Below are 14,675 nucleotides of genomic sequence, written 5' to 3'. Positions count from 1 at the left end.
CATAAGGCAAACAAAGACAAGAATAAACAATACCCTAAATTGGGGAAACTAAAAATAAACATGAAAAACCCGAAACGTGAAACTTGGCATGGAGACATGGCGCAAAAGACAAGATCCAGAATGGTGCAAGGGAGAGATGCACAGTGGCCATTAGTGAGCCAAATCTGAACCCCCAATAAGAAACACATGTTTATTTTTGGCATTTCCCCGATTAAATTCTGTTTTGCTTCTGTTCTGCATGTATTTAATGTAATAGGTTGCAGGATTTTCACTCCACTTAACAGTTGGCCCTCAAATCTTTTATATATTTTTTGTGAAATTGAATGCACAGTACCTGTTTTGTGCAACAGATTGTAAACTGAAAACACTCTTATGGCATACTGATTAATAAAACAAGAACTGCACTGTTTTTGATTCATTCCTCAGAGAGTTGATAACTTTAAGTCTCAAAGTTAAACACAGATCATGGAATATGTACAGTAGGACATCATCCAGTCTACTGTTCTGTGACCTGCCCTTGCCTCCTGCCAAATCTGGAGCAGCCACCAATATTTAGCCTTCTCCAAAGATCAGCCTCAGGCCTAAGTTGTTTCTTTTCATTCTTCTGTCATCTTCATTATCAATAACTGTTTATTTGTATTGTGGCTGTGCCCAGATCAAGTTACAGACTCCTGGGCACAAATGTTTGATGGACCCTAACCAACTTGTTTTGATGACTGGGCTTTTTCACCCCTCTCTTTCATAAACTTGTGTCTCTTGAGAACACCAGAGACCTGCTTCTGAATAAGTGCTGAAACAATGAAGCAGAGCTCATTGCATTTTTAGATGTGTCTACTTAGGAAATATAAATCAATAATAATAATATTAATAATGCAAGTAAAATAGAAATAATCCCTGGATTATCCCTGGACCCTTTATAACAACACAGGATGGGAACATATACAAAAATATACAATTATATATACATAAATATCAGCATAAATTACAATTTATTGGCAATTTAAATCAAATGCTAAAAACTGGGAAATATGTTAAACTTTTGAAAGTTATAAGCAAGAAGACATTGAGCGATTTCAGGCACAGGTAAATATTCAACTGCAGGTAAATTCTGAATAAAATTTCTGAGGGCAAAAAGGGTAAAACAAAAAAGGTGAATACTTAAATATTAAAAAGATTTGTTTTTAACATTATTAAAGTTTTTTAAAAAAAAGTAATTAGTCAAACACATTAACTATGAAGAGTCAGTTCAAAGTTGGACTAGGAGTGAGGAACAAAGACCAGGGACAAAGTAACACACCGGCCAGAACTATGGAGACTAACAGAGACTATTTATAGAGTTAGGGCTGATAAGGAACAGACATGGAACAAAACACAACTGAAAGTGATCAAGATGATCAGAAGACCTTTAAATAAGAGCCTAGAAAGAGCCATCTATCAAAGTGAAATAGAAAGCAACCCAGAAGACCCATTACTGAACACAGAGACAAAAAGACTCATGCCAAACATAAAGACAGAGACAAGGGAATACTGGAGGATAAACATATAAACACAGGAAAACAAGAAAGAGGAAAGAGCAGACGGAAACACAGAGGGAAGCAAATGCATGAGGAATTCATCAAAACAGAAGCTAAATAAACACCAAGTATTCAAAACTATGTCCATAGACTAAACAGCTTGTCCCTGTTTCTACAGCCTGCATTTGGATCCTAATTCTATGCTTCATGACAACAAGAATTAATGCTCAAGATCCCTAAAATGAAAAAAACAAAAAAAAAAACCTCAGTCTAAATATAATCAAAAACTTAAAAGCTAGACAGTGAAATCAAACAGAATGCACAGAATATTAAATATGAATCCACAAAATGACAAAACCCTAGAGCCAAAACCAGGAGCCATGACACAGATCGAATATTTCATATCTTCAAAACATCTATAAAATTTGTGAAAGTTGACACACAATTGTAACAGGATTGTGTTTATCTGTTTAATTCAACAACAATCCTGTGTATTGTTTCCGTGCTTATTTTTTCAGCTCTACACTCTCACCTAAAGGCAGCACACAGTCACGCTTTCTCTCTCTGTTTCCCATGTCTGAGCCAATCATCTTTTCCCTCTCCGGTGATATTGGCTAAATGGTTCACACTCATTTGGATGGACGGAAAGATGGATGGATGAGGTGCCAGCTGACGTCACAGCTATTTCACTGTGCCATTCCAGCAGAACAAATCAGACTCATCAGGGACACTGTGGGTGGACTCAGGAACACTTCAGTCCTGTATGCTATTCTTTTGTTTAAAGCCCAATACAACCTGAAATAGAAAGCAGCATCACTACTTTGCAAACATCCTGTAACTTTTTTAGTTTATTGGAGGTGTAATCTGCAATATCCACAGTGTTTTCTTTTCAGCACTATCAATGATGCTCAGCACTCACTTTAGATTTAAACAAGAAGGTATAAATAGCAGCGATAGAGGATTTTTTTGGTAGCATTGTTGTGGAATTACTGTTTGTGTCAATGATTAAATAAATGGAAATAAAAATAAGCAAGAACACGTCTTCTTCTTCTACACTTTGCATACATTTATAACTTTTGAACACTTTTAAACTCTGGTTGACAGAGATGGAACGGTAAAACCTCGGATATGCTGAATAAAAGTGAAGAAAACATTTGGCTATCACATGCACATGTATACACTAATTAAAATGATTTATTATCAGAGTGTCTCAACATTCAAAGGCCAATGGAAATTGTGTAAAACATCCCATGTCACACTCCACTAGTTATCAGAAATTTTCATCAGACAATGAAATGCACACTGAAATGTTTGAGAGATGTGTTGGCATTAAAATAAATATGAAGAACATGATGAATGTTTTTAATTATTTTTAATTAAATATTTTAGTTGCTGCAGTGGCTCCATGTTGCATTTTTACTGTTAAATCTACTTTGGTGACATTGTTTCTGAAACCAGGAAGCCTTTAAAAAGCAGCTCATTAAAAGAAAAAAGGTATTAAACAAAAGAGTTCTTGATTTTTTTTTAAGGTGTGGCTTAATTTTTGTTCTATATTGACCTTTCGCATGAACGTTTTTATGCTCCAGAAGTTCATGATTTATATTCATCCACAGCTAAAATAATCAAGTCTTTTTAAACTCCATTGCTAATGCACTGTTCAAATGCCCATTTTCAGGATGACAACGAAGGGCTACTATACAATAACATTTATAAAATCATGCTAACATTTGAAATTCACAGCTGTTTTATTCTTATTCTAGTTTCCATCCAGGTCTCAGAGCTTTCGGTTTCATTTCCAGTCCAATTTCCAGTTTTCCCTGACCTGCACTATAGTTTTGCACGATGAGGAGCTCATGGGGAAATGATCAGATGAGTCAACATCAACCCTGGCATATAAGTTAGTTATTCCTGCGTTTAATCAGAAGAAACAGAATAACACTCCCCACTAATTCCACCATAGGCCTCTTTGGTTCCGTGAGCAACACCAATGACGAAAGCAGCGACCCACTGACGTCTCAGGCCCCTGATGAGTCTGATGCTTCTTGAGGAATATCCAGGTGTATAAAACGGCAGCAGAGCTGAAGGTAAACAGAAAGACAAAGGAGAACGAGAGTGAGGAAACATCGGAGCAGCAGTGTGGACATAAAGAAGCGACTCAAGATCAGGAGTCTGGGCAGCACAGCAGAGAGAACCAAACCAGACAACTTTCTCTACCGCACATGTAAGATTTTCATTTGTATCATAGTAATTCTGGGGTTCCTTTGAGAATTTGTGTTTGTTTTCGTATTTGGTGGGGTTTTAGTTTTGGTGTTATGCCCGCTTCCATCGGCTTTTGGAAACGCTTTACTAATAACTGAAAGTTGAGTTTTACATTGAATAAACTACTTGTTTTGGTTTAAACAGCAATTAGAGGCATTACACTTCTTGACGAAGGGTAATAAAACTCCTCGACATATCCGCGCTGTGCACAATTACGCATGGGACCGCGCCAGATGTTTTTCTTTCCTGACAAAAGTAACAGTGTTTCGTAACGGTTATATCCCTGACAGCCTTTCGAAGATAAACGCTTTTATTTCGTTTCTTCAGTCAACATCGAACTCTCACTGCACTGAGAGTCACGGAACTGAGTAGTTAAAAAGAAATTTTGAAGCAGAAAGTTACTGATAAAGATATTTAGACTTCCGGTGATAAATTTACTCGTGGTATTTTGATGGAGATCGCAAGCGTTTTCTCAATAACTCTTTTGAATTATACATTTCAATACCACGTCAGATTGTGCCAACACAGTCAAAGTATGTGGTATGTGGAATTATATCTTTAGTCCTACCCTGTGACGGCGACGCGCGCAATTGCGCATTGGATTCCGATGGCTTCTTGTCTTCTCTATGTCAAGATCGGCACCAAAGGGGAAATTGGTTAGAGTTCGTTCCACAAATAGTCCTCTCTTCTCTGCATTTGCCTCGAGAAACTGAACTGGACTGTTGCGCGTAATTCCGGATAAAGGATATCCTTCCCCTGTTGGCACGATCAGATATACTTTCTGTGTTCCAGAATGAGCATAACCCTTCACCATTTCCATCTTCAGGTATAAAGCGATGGTACAACGAACCGGCCCCCACCTGCTTCTCCTAATAGCCCTGTGCAGTGTGTTGTACTCCCGGACCCTAAGTCTACCGCACACAACCATAAGGTAAGGGCAAACACGTGTTATTTACAAAAAAAAAATGTATAGAGAAGGAAATGTACCCAACACTGTATGGTAGGACGAACAGCTTTGTCTTTCGACTCTGGAGCCGAAACTTTTATGTTCTTGAGTAAATTGTTTAACTTATTGGTTTTGCTGAGCGCAGATGACATGGATATGAAACTGAAAGAGTGGGGAAAGTTTCCTCGGTAATAAATACAATGAGGTATGCGATTAACTGCATTAGCTGAATGAACCGTTCATTAAATGTAAGCATCGGACTTCTACAATAGCGACCACTTTGGAACTATTTAAGAAACTTGTTGGGGGTAAAATCTGAGATATTTGATCATTATTTATCATTACACTATCATATTACTGAGAAACTTACATGATTTGTCATACGGCAAAAGCAATAAAAGATTCTGTTACAATCATAAGCACAATGGGTATGTCTCCGGTTTAGTTTGGATTAAAAGTATCCGGGTTTTTAATGTGAATGCCTTGTGAATCTGTGCAGAGCGACGAGACACGCAGACGGTCTGTTTACCAGCGGATATAGCAAACTCCTGGGACAGCTATCAGCACGGAGGTACCTGGAGTCTCTGATTGGAAAGCGGGTCAGGTAGGTGAAATAATCCCCCAAAAAGCATGCTAAATTTCGCTTTTGAGAAAGCAGTGGTTCTTTCTTATGCCCAACCCTGTTCTTTTTATTAAATGTATATAATGATTCGTGTTTAGGCTTAATAAACTCGTGTGTAACTCTGTCAATCCAGACATGAGAAGTATTTAGAGGCGTTTAAAATATTTTCGGATTATATAGAAATGTTAAGTTTTCAGAAAATTCTAAATAAATGAATACATAAACAAAGCTTATTATCTGTAGAAAATTTCTTTGTTCATTGACCAAAACCACAGTCAAGGACCAGTTGTTGACCATAAACCATCAAAATATGGGTGCTAAGGAAAGTAAAGTACAGTTTCTTTGTTTTTTACCTTAAAGCTATAAATTAGGTTGAAAGTTGATTTTTCTCCCAACCCCCAAAGTTCATATTTTATTTCATCGAAAACATTTAGTCATATAATCAAATTAGATACAAATAAAAGAAATGAGTCCAAGAAGACTTCATAGAAATGTTATATTTACTTATATTTACAATTGAAAGAGTTCATGCTTTTTGTAATTGCACATATATTTTAAAGGTTAATCAGTGACATCACATCATGTTTTTATATATTCTAGAGGAACACACACCCATGCACACACACATGACAACATGAGTCACAGACCATGAGCTGCACTGAGTTTGCATTAAGACCTGCTGCCCTCTGAGCTATGGTATCACTCTGCTGTCATCTCTTCTGTTCAGTGATGAGCTGATGGACGAGCCAGCAAAGCGTCACACAGACGCTATCTTTACAGACAACTACAGCCGCTTCCGCAAACAGATGGCTGTCAAGAAGTACCTGAACTCTGTCTTATCAGGAAAGAGAAGGTAGGAATCAGTCCTTGTGTTCACTTTTTATCTCACTGTATACACAGATAGCTTTCTTAGTTTCTGAAGCTGCTTATGGATGAACAGAAGAATACATTAAGAAAATAATGGAGCTAAAAGCACATTTACTTTGATTACTTCACTCCATTTTGATGGATGCTGGTTTTATTTGATGTATAAATGAGCTTGATGGTTGCAAATCACAATAACCAGTTGGTAAATTGATAAAGTGGCTCTGCTCAAATGTATTTATACATTTTTTATTTGGGTATTGAGTAAAGCAAATTTGCTGAATATTGTGCAAAACATGCAGCATTTGCTTTAAGAAATCCTCATTTTAAGGTTCATTGACTAGACTGTTTGAATTACCTGGACATGTATTTGTAAAGCTACTTTTCTACAAAAACAATAAATACAGAGTCCGTCGGATTCATAAGGGTGATAATTTGTACATTTGATTATGTGAAGAAAAAGACCTTTAGAACCTCAAACGGAATAAAATCAACTTTGGTTAATATATATGTTTGTGCATCTTCAAAACTTTGTCACTTCAATCACTTAATACACAAATAAAAATAGTACACTCATCTAACTAGAAGAAAATGCACTGAACAATTGTTATGGTTTGTGAAGAAATATGGAAAGGGATAATGACAAGTCTTTCAGATTATTTAGACCTGTCAGGTGTTTATTTAAAAAAAAAAGTGTGGATCTTGAAACCCTCTTTCCTCCCCGATGTCCTTACACCACACAGCCTAGAAGATCCTGTAACCAGCGAGGAGTCCAGGGATGAACCCAAAACCTTCCAGGAGAGCTACGACGACATAAACGTAGACCATCTCCTAAACAACTATCAGCTGGTAAGTACAGACACATATGCACACTAATACACAGTTACTTGCAGGGGAGAGAGAGCATCAACATCAATGACACCTATTGGTTTCTTTTGACTCAGAATTTTGGAGCCTTAAAACGTGAGGCATGCTAATGCCAGCAAGCGTAGTTAACAGCCTACATTCATAAACTGTACAGCTGCAATGCACAGACATATTACCTGAGAGTCAGTGCTAATTAATTAAAAAGTGCTAAAAGCCACCAAAAGCACAAACAATGTTAAAAGGTCCAGTTTTATGACAAGTATGAAGCTAAATTTCTGAAGTAACTTTTCACACAATTAGTACCTGACTATTAGTCAATGCTGTGTTATGTATTGCAGCTTTTAACCTTCCTCTCTGCCTGTTCTTTGCTGTTCTTTTTGCAGGCACTTTGAGGAGAAGTCCATGCTCGAGTGAATACCTCAAGTCATCCTCATGAAACCATTCATTCAGAAAAAACAACACCGTATTAATCCAAAGGACATTCAAAAGTCAACCAACAATGATGTGTTCTCCAGTGTGGTTATCTAGCTATCTGTTCATCTACACAGTACACATTTTCACTGTATATATACCACATATATATGCACAATGCTAATCGCAAAAGAATTTTCGGGCCGCACTGAGCAACATGCATGTGTCAACAAATGGCAGCAGTGGATAAAAAGGAGGTCGCTCTTGTTCTATTAACCATTTCTGGGGAACAACAGCAGTGTTAAATTTAAGAGAATTGTGTCCCATGAACTTTCAGTTGAAAATTTGAGCCATTGACTATTGATAGAAAAGTGTGTTTTTTTTAATAGCATACCGGTTGATTTACAGTGGATATACTGGCTTTACTGGCCAATATCAAACATTCATTGGAAGATAAACATGATTAATCTGTCACAAACCTTAATTTGTCAGAAAAAGGTTTAACTTCCAGTGAAAAAAAACAATCCAAAATTTTATCTAAGGATCTTTGGCCCTATCCGCTTTTGGGATTTTAAATGACCCAGTCAAGTTAAACTAAAATAATAACACTCAATCCAATTTCATTTGCACAGAGAACATTCCCAGTAAATTTCATATTCATGACATATTAACTTTGGTTTTAACTAGCCAGCACTTGTCAAATTAACTTTAAATGGAGCATTCAAATCTATGTAATTAAATTCAGACTCATTTCATTAACTGTCAGTGGAGCATTGGTACAGCTGATCTTCAGTGGAACATAAACAGTGTTAACTTTTAGTGAAATTACAGCTTTATGCAAATTTCTTTTCCATTAAATTTAATCAATTAATTGACATGTTGAATGTTAATAAAAACTCCATTGTTTTTAATGTCTTCATTTTTCATTTCAGGGTATCTGTAATCCTCTCAAATTTAAGTAAAGCATTTGTCCACTCAAACTATAAATGAAATGTGATTTATTTGGTTTCCAGCCAGAGGTACCGTTTGTAAATTTGTTTATTTAGAAATGTTCAGTTGACCCATTTAATGTCAACAGAACAATAGTCATAAGATTGACAGTGGAAGATTTGATTGATTTCCTTTCAACAGGATAGATAAATTTATTGCTCTTTAATGTACAGTTGTGTTAAATTAAAGTGTTGTCCCAATCATTTTCAGTATTGCGGTCATGATCTGTGCGCACACCAAGTTGTCAGAGAATTCATAAATGTTCTTTTCATGGGGGATTCACAGGCGAGGAGGACACACATTGAATGGACACAGATGCATATAATCACTTTACATTATTCAGTATGTAGAGCAAAGAAGTTATAACTGTGCATAGACCTGCCTTTAGTGTATTTAGTGATGTAAACCAGTCACCAAATAAAAGATTTTGGTTTATTTTTCAAAGCTGATGTGTTTTGTCTGCCTGATTGTTTGATGAGTAGAGAGCTCATTGCCTTCTACACCCAGCTGATTGTAAGTTTGAGGACAAAAGTTTGTTTAGTGGGAATCTAAAGAAAAGTTGGCAAAAGGTTGGGTTTGTTTGTTTGTTTGTTTGTTTGTTTGTTTGTTTGTTTGTTTGTTTGTTTGTTTGTTTGTTTGTTTGTTTGTTTGTTTGTTTGTTTGTTTGTTTGTTTTTCATTCTTAAATGTGTTTCAGACAAGGAGGCAAATGTTTTGGGGTCAAAATCAGCATGTGAGTTGTTTTTCCTGAAAGCTGAACATTAAAACAGAATGCTATCTCTCTTACACAATCCTTTTTTCCCCATCAGATTTTAACTGTTTTAAAATATTATTGCTACTCTGGGACAACCAATCTGAATTTCTCAAAACACCATGAACATAACATGTAGATGATAACATGTCGACACATATGAGCATGAAGCACCAAGCGGCCTTTACTTTATCCCTGTGGGTTTCATCTGATTGACATAAAGATTTGTGACAGTGACATAAACAAACTGGATATACCCTGAGTGCATTTCTTTTGCCTCAACCATTTTCGGTGCCCAGAGAAGCAGGTGTTTCTGTGTGGGGATCCTATCAGGATCTGTTTTTAACAAAAGGCAATATGTTGCCAATGGCGATCCACACATCATGTCTCTTTCAGGACAATTATGCCATTTATTTAGAGTCACGGTCGGTCAACCGGAAAACATCTATAGCTTAAAAAAAAAAAATTAATAAATCAGTCAGTCAGTAAAAAATACAGACCATGTTGAGATGATCATAAAGAAACCAAAATGAGCATGCCCCCTGTGAAAAATATGTTGACCACACCACATTAAAGAAGTTCAGTCACAAGTTAAAATGAATGTGGCGCATTATAACCTGTGATTCCTCAGTTGTTGTTTCTAAATTACTGTCGGACTACTTATCACATAGAGTCTTGAACTTGTACATTTTCTAGGGGAGAAGAAGATTTGGCAATAAGTAACTCAATTTATTGCTTAAAGACCCTTGGAGACCCTAGAAAACAATAAGGAGGAATTTCAGCACCATGGACAGTGACACTGGGATATTATGAGTTTTACATCTTTTTGTTTTTATTTTATTTTCTGATGTGGTTTTTCCAAATGTTTGCACTGGGAAGGGGCTGGATCCTTGTTTTTTTGTCTTTTGTTATGTCTATTGATATTTTGTATTATTGCATTTGCGGCATTTGGAGTTTTGTATTCTTAATTCTTATCCCTACTTTTATTTTTTTCCATGTCTATTTAAGTGCTATTTATGACACTATGTTTGCACTGAAGCACCGCAGCAATTTCCTAATGTTGTAAACCTGCTCAACATTTGGCAATAAACCCCATTCTGATTCTGATTCTGATCTCTGATTGTAGAATGGGAGGGAGAGCTTTCAGTTTTCAGGCCCCTCTTCTGTGGAACCAGTTTCCAGTTTGGATTCGGGAGACAGACACTATCTCTACTTTTAAGATTAGGCTTAAAACTTTCCTTTTTGCTAAAGCATATAGTTAGGGCTGGATCAGGTGACCCTGAATCCTCCCTTAGTTATGCTGCAATAGACGTAGGTTGCCGGGGGATTCCCATGATGCATTGAGTTTTTCCTTTCCAGTCACCTTTCTCACTCACTATGTGTTAATAGACCTCTCTGCATTGAATCATATCTGTTATTAACCTCTGTCTCTCTTCCACAGCAGGTCTTCTATCCTGTCTCCCCTGGCCCCGCCCCTCCCTGAGCCTGGTTCTGCCGGAGGTTTCTTCCTGTTAAAAGGGAGTTTTTCCTTCCCACTGTCGCCAAAGTGCTTGCTCATAGGGGGTCATATGATTGTTGGGCTTTTCTCTGTATCTATGAAGCGCCTTGAGGTGACTTTTGTTGTGATTTGGCGCTATATAAATAAAATAAAATTGAATTGAATTTTACTTTCAGCAGTTATTTGTGGTTGGTTTCTTTATGTTAATATTCTCAGCTTTTTCGGTCTTCTCTTAGCTTTTTCTGTCTTGCCATTTTCTTTATTTTGATAGTCATCTGTCTCTGTTCCCATGTCTTAGTTTATAATTCCCCATGTCATATTTTCGGATTTAGTTCTGCATTGTCTCCCAGGTGTCTCCATTCTGCCCCTATCACCCCTCTGTGCGTTTATAGTCACTGTCTCCCTTTGTTCTTTGTCAGATTGTCATTTACATACTTTACATACTTTACTTAATTACTTTACCCAGTGTTGTGTTCTGTTTCTGTATCTACTTCAAGGTTCAAGGTTGGCTGTAACAAGGTTGTGATGAGGGGTTATTTGAGTTACTGCTGCCATCCTATCAGCTTAAAGCAGTCTAGTCATAGCAAAAAAGGGTGATGATGTGTCTTTCCACTCACTTGAGGCAACACTGAAGATGACACAGGCTTGAAAAGAAAAGCTAAAACCACCTGTAGAGAGGAGAGGAAGGTGTTTGCAACAAGATTGCAATACTAAATGCTGCCCTTTCAAAAGAATTTGCATTCGAGAAGCTGTAACAGAAGAACACGTGATTGTCAGATGTGTTTGTCTCCCTTTATCTTAGCGGATGATACTTTTTTGTTTTTAGAAAGAAAATAAAGAAAAATTTGGTTTAGTAATAGTATAAAATAATTGCTCGAAACTAAAGTTAGTTTGGAAACAAAAATAATATTAAACAATGTCAACTTGATCTCAAACCTGATTGGTATGTTTCTTATCATGCTGTAAAGCTAAATCAGGGTTTTCAGTTACACTTGTGTAAACAAACAAACAAACAAACAAACAAAAAACATCTTCTTTCAGCTCTAAGGTTTTGCAAAATTAGGGCATAAAGTAATAAATCTTGTCTTTAACAGGTCTCACCACGTGGTAAATGCAAATGAAATGAAAACACAAAAGTAGTGTTGAATTTTTACTCCAAAAAAGTAATTTACTACAGATTCCTTGTTATTATTCTTAAATGCAATCTAGCATGTTACTTCATTAACTGCCTGAGAAAATAATTTATTACTCTACTCGTTGCATTAGTTTTACATTACTCTGTAACACAGCCTGAAATACATTCTCACATAATTTCCAGTTAACAAAATAAAGCTGAGGTTATAGTCCCGCCCACTGACACAAATCCTAATGAGAACATACAAGATCTTTGTTTTAGTGTTTACCTACACAAACCCGATAACAAAAAGAACATTTTAAAACCCGTTCAAAGAGCCTTTAAAGCCATTCTAGGAACATACAGTTAAAAATGAAGGCTACAATGCTGCAAGCTGTACTGCTCGTCACCACCTTCATTAGCAGATGAAGAAGTAATTAAGGCGTCACTCTGGGTTCTCAGTTATGAATGAATACTTGGAAACCTCAATGTTCATGAGCACTATTGTCAAGAAGAGTGGCCCAAAGTTTTTCCACAACAACGCAAGAGATTCATAAACAACAAGATGACAGTTACTTCAGGTTATTGCTGCAGTATGAGGTACAGGTTGGGGCTCCGTAATTCTGCAGTTTGGTTTAGCTTTTGTTAAATAACCAATGTTACAATGCAAAATGTGATGTGCTGTTGCTTATCAGGGGTTGCGTGTAAATAGTTTTAGAAACTGGCAAGTTCAAGATGATTTTTTATTATGTTCAGATACATAAAACCTTGGCATTGACAGATGTGTGTGGTGTACTTTGGTTTTGTTTAGCTTTGTTTTTTACCATGAATGTATGTTTTCAGAAGGAATCAATAAGATTTGGACTGGGTGCTACATAAAGAGCTGATTAGTGGAAAAACCTAAGATGATATGATTTTTTTTTCTTTTTCTTCTTTTTTTTACAAGAAAAAGTCAAAATAGCAGTGCTAATGGCTCACAGACTCGTAACGTCACTCCACAACCACAAATGAATGCATCTTGTTCAGTTGTATAGTTTGCCTATTATAGTTTATTAACACAATTTCTGATATAATCACAATTCAGCTTTTAGAAGTAAGTAAATAAGTATGTTACACCTTTGATTCCTATTTAGTTGGTCTTCACAGTTTTAATGTAAGTGTGTCGCACTAGATAATGGACTGCAGTGTCTGTTGTGTCATGTCTAAATGATTGTATCATGACTAAAGGTCTAAATGTAGCTGTGCTTTTATCCATGTCGTCATTCTTCATGCCATTTAGGAGACGTCTCAGTTATCCCACTGTGAGTTTCCACAGCTTTGATGTGTAATGACTCCCACTGTGGGAGAGAAAGGTTCCCTGAGATGAAGTTCGCGAAGCTTTCTCATTGGTAGCTTTCTCACTGATCAGCAAAGCATCAACTCGGGAATCAAGTAAAGGATCATCACATAAAGATTTCTTTGTTTTTTTACTATAATGTGTTTTGTTTTGTTTTTAACAAACTCTCCGTTTTCCTCTTTCCTCTTGCTAAACTTTTGGCTCTTGAAAGGCTCATCCATGGAGTTTCACAGGCTCCAGTTTTCCCAAAAGCATACTTCTTGATAATTCGGACAAGTTCCAATCATAGTGTCAACCTATGAGGGTAAAAAACCAAGCCCAAGCTGAAGCTCAAGTTTGCTTCTAAATATAAATAGTTTCACCAGTGTTTAGGCACTTGTGATAACTACCCCCAGATTGTATCCCTAAGTGGCTATGTCCATCATTTATGTACAGTCTCTCCTTTGCATGCACAAACCTGTCACGTCTACCTGAAGTAACAACATTTTACACTTTGATATGTAAGTTTTGTTGTCACCATCTGCTGACAAGGAAAGGAAAAAGCTACTGGTTTTCTAGCAATTTTCTTTTGTGATAACTGTCGACTGTTGAGATTGTCTGTGATGTTAGAATTTCTCTAAATCAAGCTGACGAATCAACATGACCTTAGTGGAGAAGAACAAGCTGTCTTTGTTCATGTGTAACAGATAACTCGAAATACTCTGGTTAAATCGAAGGTTAACAGTGAACATGTTAAACAACTCTTCTTCATAGCTCAATGCTAATCTATATTTTGGATTTCTCTTTTAACTGATAATTATGTTATGATTAATTTTTACTGTCCTTTGCCATTTTTACTATAAAGTCCTTAAATAATCCAAAAGGTAAACCATGCTTGCCCCCAAATGACTGAATTCTGGTGTTAGGTAAAAATGTAATTGCTTGCTTTCAGTTGTGACTCACTTTGTTTACAGGTGTCAAAATGGCAGCAGATATTTGACTCATAAATGTCATAAGCAACGTTCTGCAGGGTCGACCCACATGCAACGATCTTATAATTAGCAGGTGTTACTTGTTGTGGGTGAAAAACTTAAATTACTTCGCTGATTCAGTAAAACCAATCACCAATGTCAAACTGTGCTTGTACAGTAACACTTTGAGCTAAATGCTCACAGTGACGATGTTGACATGCTGATGCTTAGCACTCCTTACCATTTTCACTATCGTAGCTCAGTGAGTTAGCCTTGCTAACATTTGTTAATTAATCTGTCATCTTCTGCCACGTTGCCAACCAGAACTGCCTGCAGAGATCATAGAATTAGTTTTTCCTTTAGGAACACATGACAGGAAGTAAAGCAAAAAACATCAGGGATAATGAATTCACTCATTGTCCAGTGCAGTCTTGAAAAAAGACTACTACTCATACCTGCTATCCTCCATTACAACTATCAGTGTGGTCAGTTTACATACAGTCATCATGGGCATGAACCTTCAATGAATGAACAGTCCCAAATACCCAGCAAAA

The 14,675-nt window shown here is 36.7% G+C and overlaps 1 protein-coding gene across 1 annotated transcript; it reads left to right on the top strand.

Annotated features, from left to right (window-relative positions):
* The first annotated feature begins 3,585 nt into the window (after positions 1 to 3,585).
* On the top strand, positions 3,586 to 8,323 carry vip (vasoactive intestinal peptide). Its single transcript, XM_082556353.1, has 6 exons — positions 3,586 to 3,735; positions 4,600 to 4,704; positions 5,219 to 5,323; positions 6,069 to 6,194; positions 6,949 to 7,054; positions 7,456 to 8,323. Coding segments are annotated over exons 1-6 (453 nt in total). The 5' UTR covers positions 3,586 to 3,733; the 3' UTR covers positions 7,465 to 8,323.
* The last annotated feature ends 6,352 nt before the right edge of the window (positions 8,324 to 14,675 follow it).

The sequence above is a fragment of the Aulonocara stuartgranti genome (genome assembly GCF_965226115.1).
Source record: "Aulonocara stuartgranti genome assembly, chromosome: 13".
Classification (NCBI taxonomy): Eukaryota; Metazoa; Chordata; class Actinopteri; order Cichliformes; family Cichlidae; genus Aulonocara; species Aulonocara stuartgranti.
The sequence above is the reverse complement of the archived record's forward strand: the minus strand, read 5'-3'. Positions and strand labels throughout refer to the sequence as shown.